This window comes from Pararge aegeria, chromosome 11 (assembly GCF_905163445.1).
Source record: "Pararge aegeria chromosome 11, ilParAegt1.1, whole genome shotgun sequence".
NCBI classification, from domain to species: Eukaryota; Metazoa; Arthropoda; class Insecta; order Lepidoptera; family Nymphalidae; genus Pararge; species Pararge aegeria.
The window spans coordinates 7,515,847-7,528,254 of NC_053190.1; the positions used below are offsets into that span (position 1 = coordinate 7,515,847).

General features: G+C 35.6%; 3 protein-coding genes across 3 annotated transcripts; 1 reads left to right on the top strand and 2 right to left on the bottom strand.

The window, feature by feature from the left end:
• Window positions 1–418: 418 nt before the first annotated feature.
• Window positions 419–9,465, top strand: LOC120627403 (tetratricopeptide repeat protein 8). Its single transcript, XM_039895405.1, has 6 exons — window positions 419–490; window positions 5,701–6,051; window positions 6,569–6,820; window positions 7,818–8,047; window positions 8,356–8,530; window positions 9,334–9,465. The coding sequence occupies exons 2-6, from the start codon at window positions 5,776–5,778 to the stop codon at window positions 9,463–9,465; spliced, it is 1,065 nt and encodes a 354-aa protein (XP_039751339.1). The 5' UTR covers window positions 419–490; window positions 5,701–5,775.
• Window positions 2,879–4,998, bottom strand: LOC120627348 (thyrostimulin alpha-2 subunit). The gene is made up of 3 exons (XM_039895334.1): window positions 4,847–4,998; window positions 4,183–4,349; window positions 2,879–2,994 (listed from the first exon to the last, which is right to left on the bottom strand). The coding sequence occupies exons 1-3, from the start codon at window positions 4,932–4,934 to the stop codon at window positions 2,902–2,904; spliced, it is 348 nt and encodes a 115-aa protein (XP_039751268.1). The 5' UTR covers window positions 4,935–4,998; the 3' UTR covers window positions 2,879–2,901.
• A 979-nt stretch (window positions 9,466–10,444) lies between the features above and the next one.
• Window positions 10,445–11,726, bottom strand: LOC120627347 (cytoplasmic dynein 2 light intermediate chain 1-like). The gene is made up of 3 exons (XM_039895333.1): window positions 11,468–11,726; window positions 10,575–10,920; window positions 10,445–10,501 (listed from the first exon to the last, which is right to left on the bottom strand). The coding sequence occupies exons 1-3, from the start codon at window positions 11,567–11,569 to the stop codon at window positions 10,494–10,496; spliced, it is 456 nt and encodes a 151-aa protein (XP_039751267.1). The 5' UTR covers window positions 11,570–11,726; the 3' UTR covers window positions 10,445–10,493.
• Window positions 11,727–12,408: the final 682 nt, after the last annotated feature.

Below are 12,408 nucleotides of genomic sequence, written 5' to 3' on the forward strand. Positions count from 1 at the left end.
ATTAAAAATCTAAATTCATTTATTTCAAGTCAGCCTAATTAAAGCTCTTTTGAAACGTCAAGTCTGTCTGTTTGTAGTCACTCTACCACCGATTCGGAAGAATCTGCATTCTACCGAGAAGGAGCCGGCAAGAAACTCAGCAGTTGGTCTTTTCCAACATCAACATTTTAACGTTCATTTTTCTATCTTGTGAGAGATGAAAGCGGAAGCGGAAATTCACCAATTGTATTACAACCTCGCTGTAATAAATGTTTTTTTGACATATTATTTAAACTTATGCATTAGTAGGTCTAAAATTATCTTAGGAATCATATTATTAAAGCGTATACTCAATCCCACAAATAACTTCTGTACCATTCGCAGACGATATGCAGATGACACATTATGAACATTTCTTTTAAGTCTACTTTTTATATCCCCTTATTGTTTATAAAGATGAATATGTTGTTTTACAAATTCTAAACTATTATAAATATATTGTGAAGCTACAGTAAGTATACCTATTTCTTTAAATTACTCACGGTGGAATTCGCGTGTTTTAATTTTATATTGTGATCGTACAGCTCTTTTCTACAATATAAATATAGTTTTGATATCAGCAGCTTTGCCCCATAACGAGATCCCGTAGGACAGACATAATGAATGTGCGCAAAATAAACAAGCCTAGCTATTTCAACATCAGCATTCTATCTAATAAATAATAAAAATATTGGCATCCTACTGTAATTTTTTATCAATGTCATGCCCAGACTAACTGTGGAGGTCACCATTTTTATTGATTCTCCATTGATCATATATTTTTATCAATTGTCTTTACATTTGGTAAGATAAATTCGACACACTTTGTTTTTTTTTTGCATTTTAAAGTAAGTGGTTGACAGAGAAGCAGTGAGAGTTTTCTTTAATCCTGGCAATCTTAAAAATTAGAGATGTATCATCTGCAAACAATACAATGTTGCATGTTCCACTGGCATGGTATGGTAGATCATTTATGTAAACTAAAAACAGAAAGGGATCCAAAATCGAGCTTTGCGGGACATCCATTGAGGTATTTGAACCCTGAGACTTCGTGTAATTTATGCAAACCCTTTGGGTTCTATTGCTGAGATAAGAAGCAAATAAATTTAGTGCAACGTTTTTGATACCATAGTGGTTTAGCTTAGGAAGCAAAATTTTATGATCAATACAATTGAATGCTTTAGATAGATTACAAAAATCCCATGACGTTCTGTGAACCTTCCCAGGCAACATAAACATGTTTTATAAGTTCAGCGCCTGCATCCGTTGCGCTAGGACCTGTAATAAAGCCATACTGCTCAGGGCGTAGTAAGTTATTAACATTAAAGTGATATAAAAGTTGATTTATTTTCCATTATCTAGCTCTACGGCTACGGGTACTATATTATCATTGTATCTTTATAGCATCTACGTGAACCAAAGAGAGTACGAAAATATAATCTCATATATAAAACGGTTATAAAATTTTAATATTTTCTTATGACACAAAAAAATATATGGGTAACATAAACCTTTGTTCACTTCACTGAATCACCATCACTTTACTTCTCTTCTTATTGCAGCTTTTTTTTTTAAATTTGTTTTTCTATTTAATAATACTTATTGCACACTGTTACTGATCTTTTTAAATAATTTTTAAGATATTTTGATGTTACTGATATTTAAAATAACTTCTTCTGGGGCATAAATATCATCGTGTTTTTTTTTGCTCCTTGTTTTTCATGTATGTCTCATGTGCTTCGAGGTTTTAGGGCATTCATATTTTGTGAATACTGCTTTCAATATAGTCCTTACGTAACTACACTCGTGGTTACAACAGCACTTACTTACTAAACTATATACTGTAGCCCGATATACGGTTACCATTATGTAGCTTTCTGGCATCACATGGAATATACGGACTCACTAGTGCGTGTCGTTCACAATGATAAAAGTATTACGCAAATTTATAAAGTGGGGGACCCTGTTCCTTCGCATTCACACAAATAACGATAGTATTAATAAGGAACAAATAAATACATACAAGCAATACGTTCTAGTTGGATTACTCGGTGCATGTCCGCCTGTGCCTCGGTAACTTTACTAAATAGGAATGAAGACTTATTTTGAAATATAATTAACTGCCCTATGTTGTTCAGAACTATATCAAAAAATATATTATTTTTGCAGAGATTAAAGGTTTTGTTGGTAAAAGTTGCAAATTATATTATTTATAATTTTATTAATTGTACTCCGTCGATTTCCCTAGTTAGGGTTTCTAACTTACACTTCACTAACTTAGTATCCTATTAATCGTATAGTATTATCGAAGTTTAGAGATTTGTGTAGGTACATAATTAGGTACAGTATAATTGCAACAATATCATGTTCATGTCATGTATGTAACTCATTGCAATCTAATTATTATTTTTAACGGCGTGGATTCGAGTCGTAATAAAGGCCTTTCGTTAAAGTTGATATTTTAGTACTCAGAGTAATATTTATTATTAGGTTAGGTTCTATGGGAGTTTGGATATGAATCTCAAATGCATGGGGGACAGGGGACATCCTCCTTTCGACCCCAATTCGGCGCAATATTCAAAAACAACCCCACTGTCCCCTATTATTACCAATGAACAGGCTTTTGCCAAGTTGGTTTTGTCCCCAATCCGCAAGATTCGAATAACGGTAGCGGAATCTATTGATGAAAGAGGAAATGGAAATTAAAAAAAATAGAGTCGTCTGATTTGTTTATTTGTATAAATGGTAATACAAGTTACACTTAATTATTGCCATGCTAAAATCAAAAACGTAAGACTAAGTACAGAGACGTAAGACAAAATATACATTCGGATTAATTATTTAACTCAGTATGTAGGTAAGTAAGCATATGAACCATAAAATTTACTCTTTTTGGCAATGATAACAGTCACAAGTCACGGCAGACTTAAAAATTAAATTTCTTTCTCCGTCCAAACATAATACTTTAACAGGAATCTGAAAAAGAAAATTTACTTAATTGAAACTAAGAATAACTATATAGGTACCTAGAATACCGAGTACCTACCTGTATCTAGCAATACTAATTGTGAGGAAGAAAATTGGTCTTCCAGGACCAACAAGAATTAATAATATACCTAATGATGTTCTAGGCAGTGGCGTGAACTTCATATATGCACAAAAGCACAGCATACCCTAAAAATTTGTAAAACTCGGAGGGGAAGGATTTTTCAATTTTATGCCATCTTCCTCCTTTATGCAAACCCTGTGCACGTTACTGGTTCTCGGCAAGCACATCCCAATTAAATTGCTGTTACACTTGGAGGAATTAGGTAGTCTTATTTCAGTCGCTACTGAAATTAGTATCATCATAAATTCAGAATGGTTTCTGTCAGACTGAATAATTCAGTAACGGCGCCCCGTTAGAACGAGACACCGCTATATACCTGAACTTCGAGACCTACCCTATTGAGAGAGAAGTGACCTCACTAAAAGTTAACAGTTCTATTAATTCTTGTAACCTGCTTGTGACTGAACAGAGTCAGCAACACATCATCATTATCATCACCAACCCATTATCGGCCCACTACATGGCATGGGTCTCCTCTTAGAAGTCTACCACGCTGGCCAAGTGTGGATTGGTAGACTTCACACGACCTTGAGAACCTTATGGAGAACTCTGAGACATGCAGGTTTCCTCACGATGTTTTCCTTCACCGTTTAAATCAAGTGATATTTGAATCGTTTAAATTAAAAACGAACATAACTCTTAAAAGTTAGCGGCGCGTACCGGGGCTCGAACTCTGTCTCCACGGAAGGAAAGCCGAAGCCTTACCCGCTAGGCTATCACCGCTTGTCAGCAACATAAATAGAACGAATGAAATTTTGTTTGCACAAAGCGTTTTTTTTTTTATTTCGTATGGCTCCAACTACTTGTAAGTTTAAGTATACAGTATTTGGTAGAGTATGAAGACGAACATAACCAACGCGTCTGAGTCGGCCGTTTCAATCGTCGTACTTGCAACGGATCACAGGACTTTTCATCATCATCATAACGGATCACAGTACTTTTGGTGAAGGCAAATTGGACATTGGTTAGCAACGCATCGTGGACCCTGTTGGACGCTTTGCTTTGACCTTAGTTATGCTTGTATTCATTAGAAATTTAGATAAACAAAATCTTACGTCTTCTGACTCCATTATATTGCAGCATTGTCCAAGAGAAGTGACGGGGTGTCTCTTGAAACCCAACATGATGCTTGGCAGTGACCAAGATTCGCAGTATCCGCTACATGCATTCGTTGTTATTTTAAACTCGACGCAATCGGGTATACTTATTGTTTTGGTATGACCTATAAGAAGCAAATCATATTTAAAACATTTAAGACTAGCGTGCTATATATTTAACTGCACAACGCAAGCCTTTGAAAATTGACAAAATGGCCTATATTAGAAATTTCTTTACCCTATATATTTACTGTGTTAGTAATAAGCAGGTGTAGACTTGGTTAACGATCAGAGATCTTATGAAAGTATTTCTACACATTAGTTGCATGAGTGAGTTGATAATAATATTATTTACTTATATTCATATTTAGGACGCCAGTACAGTAATTAATTATATTTTTTAATAGTAAGACGGGGGTTAGTTATTGCCACTAATTTTTCAATAGCAATTTTTATTTGTTCGGAATATTAAAGTAGCAGGCGCTAAAAACTATTTACAATGTAAATTATAAGGGTATTTATGGTTTATACGAATCGTGGTTTTTGCTATGTGGTTGATGTATCTTTTAGTGGATTTTTTTTGGCAGGACACTAGTGTATACAAAAAAAGGAATAAACTAACCCATTCTATGGCAGCCAGGTTTTCGCCATGATTCAGCTACAAGGAAATTACTAATACAAAGCAGTAATAAAAAACTTCTTATGAACATCTTGGAACGTTTTCGTCAGACTTTTCGCCTGTGACTGAGATTAACATGAAAATGTTCCCATTTTATTCAGACTCCTTGAGCTATTCGCAGTTGTTGCCAACCTTTTTTGTACTTACATTAACTTTTAATATATGTTTGCAGATTATATTATTACTTGATCGCTAAAGCATTTCCCGATCGCCAGCAATCGGTACTGCTGCTTTTCCAGATTGATAAATCTTACTGTAACTAGTCATATACATACTATCTTCACCTTAAAAATAGGATCCCGGATCAATCGATATTAGTCTAATCTTATACGCCACAAAATTTTCGTTGTCTTGTACCAATCCATATTTGATTTCGATTAAATATGAAACTGAGATGTTTTAACATGTTTCCAACCTCTGACACATTTAAGTGTAACACTGCGAGAAAACTCCGTAAACGGAGTGTACTTAAGTCCCATTAAGTCAATGCTAAAGTGCTATGATCCGAATAAAATCAAACGAAGTGTGATAAATTAATGGAACTTTTGTATGTTACACTTTTTATCATTTAAATACGGCGATTTCATAAAATTTTAATTACATTAGGTATTTAGTTTGTTCTAGACTTTTATTTTACTCTACAATAAATAAGTAAGAATAGGTTGAAACTATAGAACACTTTTCTTTTTTTCGAAATTGTATCTATGAATCGCTCTGTTGGTATAAGTATTATTTGCATGACCTATATAGTATCCCAGAAAAGTAATGTATAAGGTTAAAAGTGTATTTATTTTCAGCCTGATATTCTAGGTTATGTTGCATAGCAACTAACTCGCCCCAACACAGACAAAGCAGTCGAGTCGATTAATAAAATGGAAGTACAATCTGATTACAAAATATTAAATCTATATAAAACAAGAGAGTTTGATAAATGTCTTAAGTTATGTGATGTGGTGCTTCAAACTAAAAGCGATCGAATGATAGAGTACATAAGAATGCGAGCTATGACTATTCAGGCTAAAATTGCTGGAAATGGATATGAAGAAGTAAATTATATGCCTGCACAAGACGACTTAACATCAACGACGGTGGCCAAGACGCCTCGACAGGGCACTTCATTCCAAAGAGCAATAAAAACTGCATATGCAGTAAGTAGTAGTAACTCTCGGAACTAACTTATAACCAGGCTTATTAAACTGTCTCGTTGGTCTAGTTAGCATGTTAAGCTACGTGTCACGAGTGCCAGCAGTACCAGCCCGGAATTAGGAAATTGGTAGGGTCAACTTACGTGCTCCAGAGAGCATGTTAAGCCTTCGGTCCCGGTTACTTTCAAATTTAGTGATAATATTCGTTAAAGTCCGAACTCCAGATCCTGCTTGCTGAGTCTATGCTCTCCTATGAATGAAGGGACCTGTGTCCAGTAGTGGGATGTTATTAGGCTAATGATGCTGATGATATCCTTTTCCGCTTCTAACTAAGCATCAGACTTGTGCTTAGAGTTTTATGACGATGGACAAAGGGGATTGGGGACCTTTGACCTCTTTGCGACCCTGAGTTACAGGGGATTTTGTATTGAATATTTTTTGTTGATGTTTTAGATTTTGTGTGACGCAATTAGTCCTTTCAACGTAGTGTTGCACTCTTTAACTGAATACAATGTTATAGGAAGGCCCTCATGTAACTGCAACTTTGGCATCAAGATCAGGTACTAATACAGCACACGTCCGTACTGCAAGAACTGCACTCCATACCGCGGCTAGGGCTTCGCGAGCTGCTACTGCTTTAGCTGTGGGAAGTACCTCAGTTTTGGATGCACCAATTACGCTCAGATTCCTTAACAAAGATGATAAATCATTCATCCCTGCCGCAAAGACATTATTTGAGTACATATACTACTGTGAAGGAAACGTGCGCAAGGTTGGTTCAACTTTTTACACTTAAATTTGCGCATTGGAAGAATATCAAGGAGTCTGTTATTTTACTTCTGTTTTCGGTAAACTAGATTTAATTCAAATTTCCTTTTAGATAGAAACTAGAAAGACTATCCAGATATCCAGACGATCGCATTTTAACCAACAATCTATCAATGTCGTTCCGAAAAATGATGGAAATGATTGGAATGGAATGAATCCTGTCGGTTCCGAATTTTTTTTTATATGAATTTTTAATTTATAAAATCTATCAATGATCTAAACAGTACTTGTTTATTATATTAAGTAAATATATTAAGACCATAGATATAAGGAAGACACTGCCTCCTGTAACACAGTTTAAACTACCGAAGGAGACAGGGCTTCACACTAATGAAATGTATACGTTTTTCTGATAAAATTAAGATATTATTATTATTATTATATCCTGATATAGTTTATACTTTAAAGTATATATTAATGAATTTATTAATTATATAAGTAGTAACATTAATTGTCGTAAAAAGTTCAGTATAGTGCAATAAAGAGAACAGAGGTAACATTCTTTTAGCATCAATCGTCATATTATCAACCAATTACCGGTCCACTACAGGGCACGGGTCTTCTCCCACAATGAGGAGGGGTTGAGGCCGCAGTCCACGACGCTGGCCCAGTGCGAATTGGTGGACAATTACACTAACTATCAATTAGATTCAAACGACAATACGAGATGGTGGATTTGTTATAATACAAAAACATTTTGTTTTTATTTTTAATAAATAAAAAAATAACCGTTTATTATTATAAAGGCTATGGAGGTCGCCTTTCAAGCTCAAAAATCAGCAGACACACCAGATTGGTGGTGGAACTTCTCACTTGCAAGATGTTATGAGTCTCTTGGAGTCTACCGTAACGTAGAAGAATGCCTAAGAAAGTCGCTCAATCAGAATAAACACATTCTAATTTATTTGCGGTTAATCGCTATGTATGTTACTATTAATCAGCCCCTATCAGCCTTGGAAGTGTGTAAACAAGGACTGTCTGTATTCCATGAGTACACTCCCCTTTTATTGGAACAAGCGAGAATTCATGAGCAAATGGGAAACATGGCTGTTGCTGTTAAGTATTACAGAATGGTAGCTACCGAGGATCCGTCAAACATGGAAGCTATCGCAAATATAGCTATGTACAACTTCTATAACGATCAACCAGAAATTGCCTTAAGATATTACAGGTATGTTACAAAGGCACGTACACTAACTTTCTTATTCGCTTTCCAAGCAATTTTTATTTTATTTTTATACAGGTAACAACAAAAGAGAAAGACAGCTGATTTAAAGCTTCTAGAAATTACCACGGCATACTTAAATAAAATAATCTTAAATTAATATATAACTTGCTTCAACGGTGAGGGAAAACATTGTGAGGAAACTTGCATTCCTGATTCCTCCATAATGTTCTCAAAGGCGTGTGGAGTCCACCAATTTGCACTGAGCTATTGTGGTGGACTACAGCTTAAACCCCTAGAGGAAAAAATTTCAGACGGCTCCTGGCAACGACTCCTGCTGGCCCAGAAATCTATAATAACTTGGGATTGTGCTGCCTCTATTGCAATCAATGGGACCTAACGCTGCCGTGTTTCAGACAAGCACTCTATTATTCTGTAAATCCAGAATCTCGAGCTAACATCTGGTTCAACTTGGCCCATGTTGCCTTGGTAAGTGTTTCATCCATATATTTGTTTTAGCCTATAACTTTAAGCTGCAAAGGTTGCAAAGTGGTCACCTGCCCTTCAACCCGCACTGGGGCAGATTGGACTGTCAAAGTTCTAATTCCACTTTACCGTGAGTCGTGACAGAGGTCTGATCTTAGCTATGCAATGGGTTAATGGCCTCATTATTGTGAAAGCCGGAGTCCCGGGGGGGCTTTATTTATATTTTTTACCGCCCTTTAATAATCTTTTCTGTTTTTATTCCTTGTTAATTAGCTCAGACTGCAATCTCACCTGATGGTAAGTGATGATGCAGTCTAACCTAGGTTAACCCGTTTGGGGTATGGCATTTATATTAAACCCATACTCCTAATCGCTTTCTACGCGACATCGTACCTGAACGATAAATAGCTTAGCAGCACATCTTTGTCCACGGCTAAAACCTCCCACCAGACTAGACCAGAAAAATAATTTATTTTGCACAAACTGAGCGACTTCGGCTCGTCTAGTCACCACCCTACCTACCGACAAAGACTCTAAGCGATTTAGCCTTCCGGTACGCCGTACGACGTCGAGTGATAAAAAAAAACCTGAACCATGATTATCCGAAGACCTAAATGATCAATAAAGAACACCCTTCTTAAAACCTACAACATAAAAATCCTATATTAATTCAAATTAGATAAAGAATAATAAAAAATAAATACAACAAAAAAACAGTACATAATGACATTTTGAAGTGTAAAACTATCGCTAATCGGTTTGAGACTAGCACATCCACCATTATTTATATTTTGTTGCATGATTAGTCGACAGGAGACATGGCGTTGGCGCGCCGATGTCTTCTGACAAGCGTGGCAATATCGGAACATGGACCAGCGCGCCGAGCTCTACGTGTTTTGGACAAGCGTTTGCGTGCAAGAAAAAATAACACTAAATAAAAAAAAAATAATACTACTATAATTTTATCATTTTTTCCAACCCATTACCGGTCGACACACAGAATGAGAAGTGTTTAGGTCGCAGTATACCACGCTAAGCAACTGCGGATTGGTTGACTTCAAACGCCGTTGAGAACATTATAGAGAACACTGGCGTGCAGGTTTCCTCACGAAGTTTTCCTTCACCTTTAAAGCAATTGATATTTAAATTGCTTAGATTAAAAACGTACATAACTCCGAAAGGTCAGTGGTGTTTGCCGAGGATCAAACTTGGTCTCCATGGAAGAAAATCTGGCACACACACTAGGCTAATATCGGTTACTTTGCTTGTTTGATTACGTTACGTAGCAATCAGAAATGTGCATGTTATTTAAAATATGCATGTATTTTATAGTCAACAAACAAAATACAGAAATAAGCACGTAATTCAAGTTTTACACTAATGTAGGCACATTAAATAATCATCAATTGATGGATCAAACGTTTCCAAGTTATGCAGCTCCTCATACTTGAGAGCAGCCAGTGTGTCTAGGGTCGGTTCAGAGTGGCTTTGTTGTAACCCCCTAACCTCCGGTTTGATTTCCGTTTCGGAGGGTATTCGAGATAAATGACGTAGTTTTATCTGAAAAGAGTTTTGAATCGTCACCAGTGATTTCACATTTCTAACAACATTGGACTTAACCTAAATCAGTGATATCTTAGATACGTCTCACAAATAACCAGTGTAATAAAATGGAGTGTTGACCTCCGAGAAGTTATTAATAGCATAATCAATAAATACCTTCTAACCTGTTCGAAAGTAGATAATGGAACACCGATGCTATCCCAATTATCTAATCCCTTCGGAATCATCAAAGGTTTGGTATAATTTGTATTCTTCTCCCGAAGTGGAATACCGTTACCAAATCCAATATTATACAGCATTTCTTTCGCTTTTCTTACTAACTGGGGTTCCTTGTTTGAATAAAATAATAAATGTGCGTTGTATAGCAAAGCCACGCTCCTTAATGTAGTACAAGCCATTTTCTTCATGTCACTATCTGGAATTTTTCGTTATTACTACGCTGCTTATTCCAATTAATTTCAAGGTCTTAAATTAAAAAACTTACCGTAGTTTTTAAAAGCATCGTATTTTCCTCCAATTAAAATCAATTCAGGGGTAGTATCCGTAGAATTTTCGCTGATCGTTTTTATACAAATTTCTAATGTATGCCACATGGTTTTAATCTTACTCAGATCGACCATTACACAATAATAAAATCTCCCACGCACTGGAACCGAATCTAAGACGTTTTTCAGCATTTCTAATTTTCCACCGTATTCCCATACATGACAAATAGTTTTCTCGATACCTTGCTTTTGAGATGATTTTCTGCCGAATGAATATTCTAGAACTATCGTCTCTCGGGGTTTCTCGGATTTTTCGAGAAAGCTGTATAGTAAATTAGACTTACCCTAGAAAAAAAAACAAACCCCATTAAAACTTCATAAAAATTTATTTAAAATCCCTTAAAATTAGCTGGTTCAAAATTACGTATTTAGAAAAAACATTCAGTAAAATAAATTTCATTGCCATTAATGTCTTAAAAGGCAAATAAAAATTAAAATCGTTATATTAAAAAATCTAGTAATTAGATATAGTAATTTTTTCGCAAGCGATAATTTTTTCCGCGTTCCTAACTAGATTTATTTTTCCGCTTTTTCTTTTACTATGCAAAAAATCATCAGATCATTTTTAAAGTTTATGCGAACCAACAAACTAACTTTAACATATCCAACTTTTATTGTGTAGGCAAGTTGATATAATGCCAATAGTATTATGACTTCGGACCAATTAATTTTCCACAAACTGACAGTAGGATAGCCCACCATAAGAATAACGTACCTACGTGGGTTGGGAACTCTTCCTCGTCTATTCCCCGGACGATTCTGAGACTATTCGTAAATAAATGCAAACGAAATCTCGGTAATTATTTAACTTTTGTTCCTCATTTATACTTACAACTGATTTGCTTCCAACGATAATGATAGTTCGAGCGGTATCTTCACTTAATTCATTTATAGTCTTATTGACTATTTGTGCGGCTAAATCTGGGAGAGACATTTTGTAGTCAGCAAATCTTTGTATCTGAAATAAATACGTGGGTATTTACTTCAGATACAAACTCTACTTATAAAACCAAATTATAGGACTTCGATTTAGTCCTTTTTTAATTTATTGTTTTCATCCTACTACTAATGAATTACAATAGAGGCCAGTGATGCTATATTTTATGTTTGTGTACAGTACCTATTAGGCTTTTTAGTTGCTTGGCAACAGCATTTTCTAACCGCAGACCATTGAATTAAGAACATACGAAATCCTTAGTCAGCCATTATTGAGGTTGTGTCCAAAAAAAGTAAAAACGCCCCGCGCATGTCTAATTTTACACCCATGCAATGTTGTTAGCTCACAAATTTTTTCCGATTTCCTAATTTTACTGACTACGCCTCCAGATTCCAAGCAGAGGTCTTCGCAATAATTGAATGTGCGGAAACCTGTCTACATTTATAACCATTCGGACAGCACTTTCTGTCTTATCTTCTGAGGTACTGAACTCAAAGTTAGTAGAAAACTGAAGGCAAATGTTGAATACCCTGGTATTAACCAACAGGGTCATTCTACTTTGGGTTCCAGGACATGAGGGGATCATCGGTAACGAAGAAGCCGAAAATTAAAAAAAAAAACACGCCACGTAATTTATGGACTAAGTGCCTCTAAAAATTAATCGTATGGAAGCTACGCACATAAAACTTAGTGTAATCGCTGCCTTAGAGTTTGTACCTACCTATCTCTATAGTCTTTAACCTTATATTCAATTACACTGTAGTCTGTGGTCTGTACGCCGAATAAGTTCTAATAATATGCTCACTAGTAAACAATCCTTTGAAACGAAACATGCT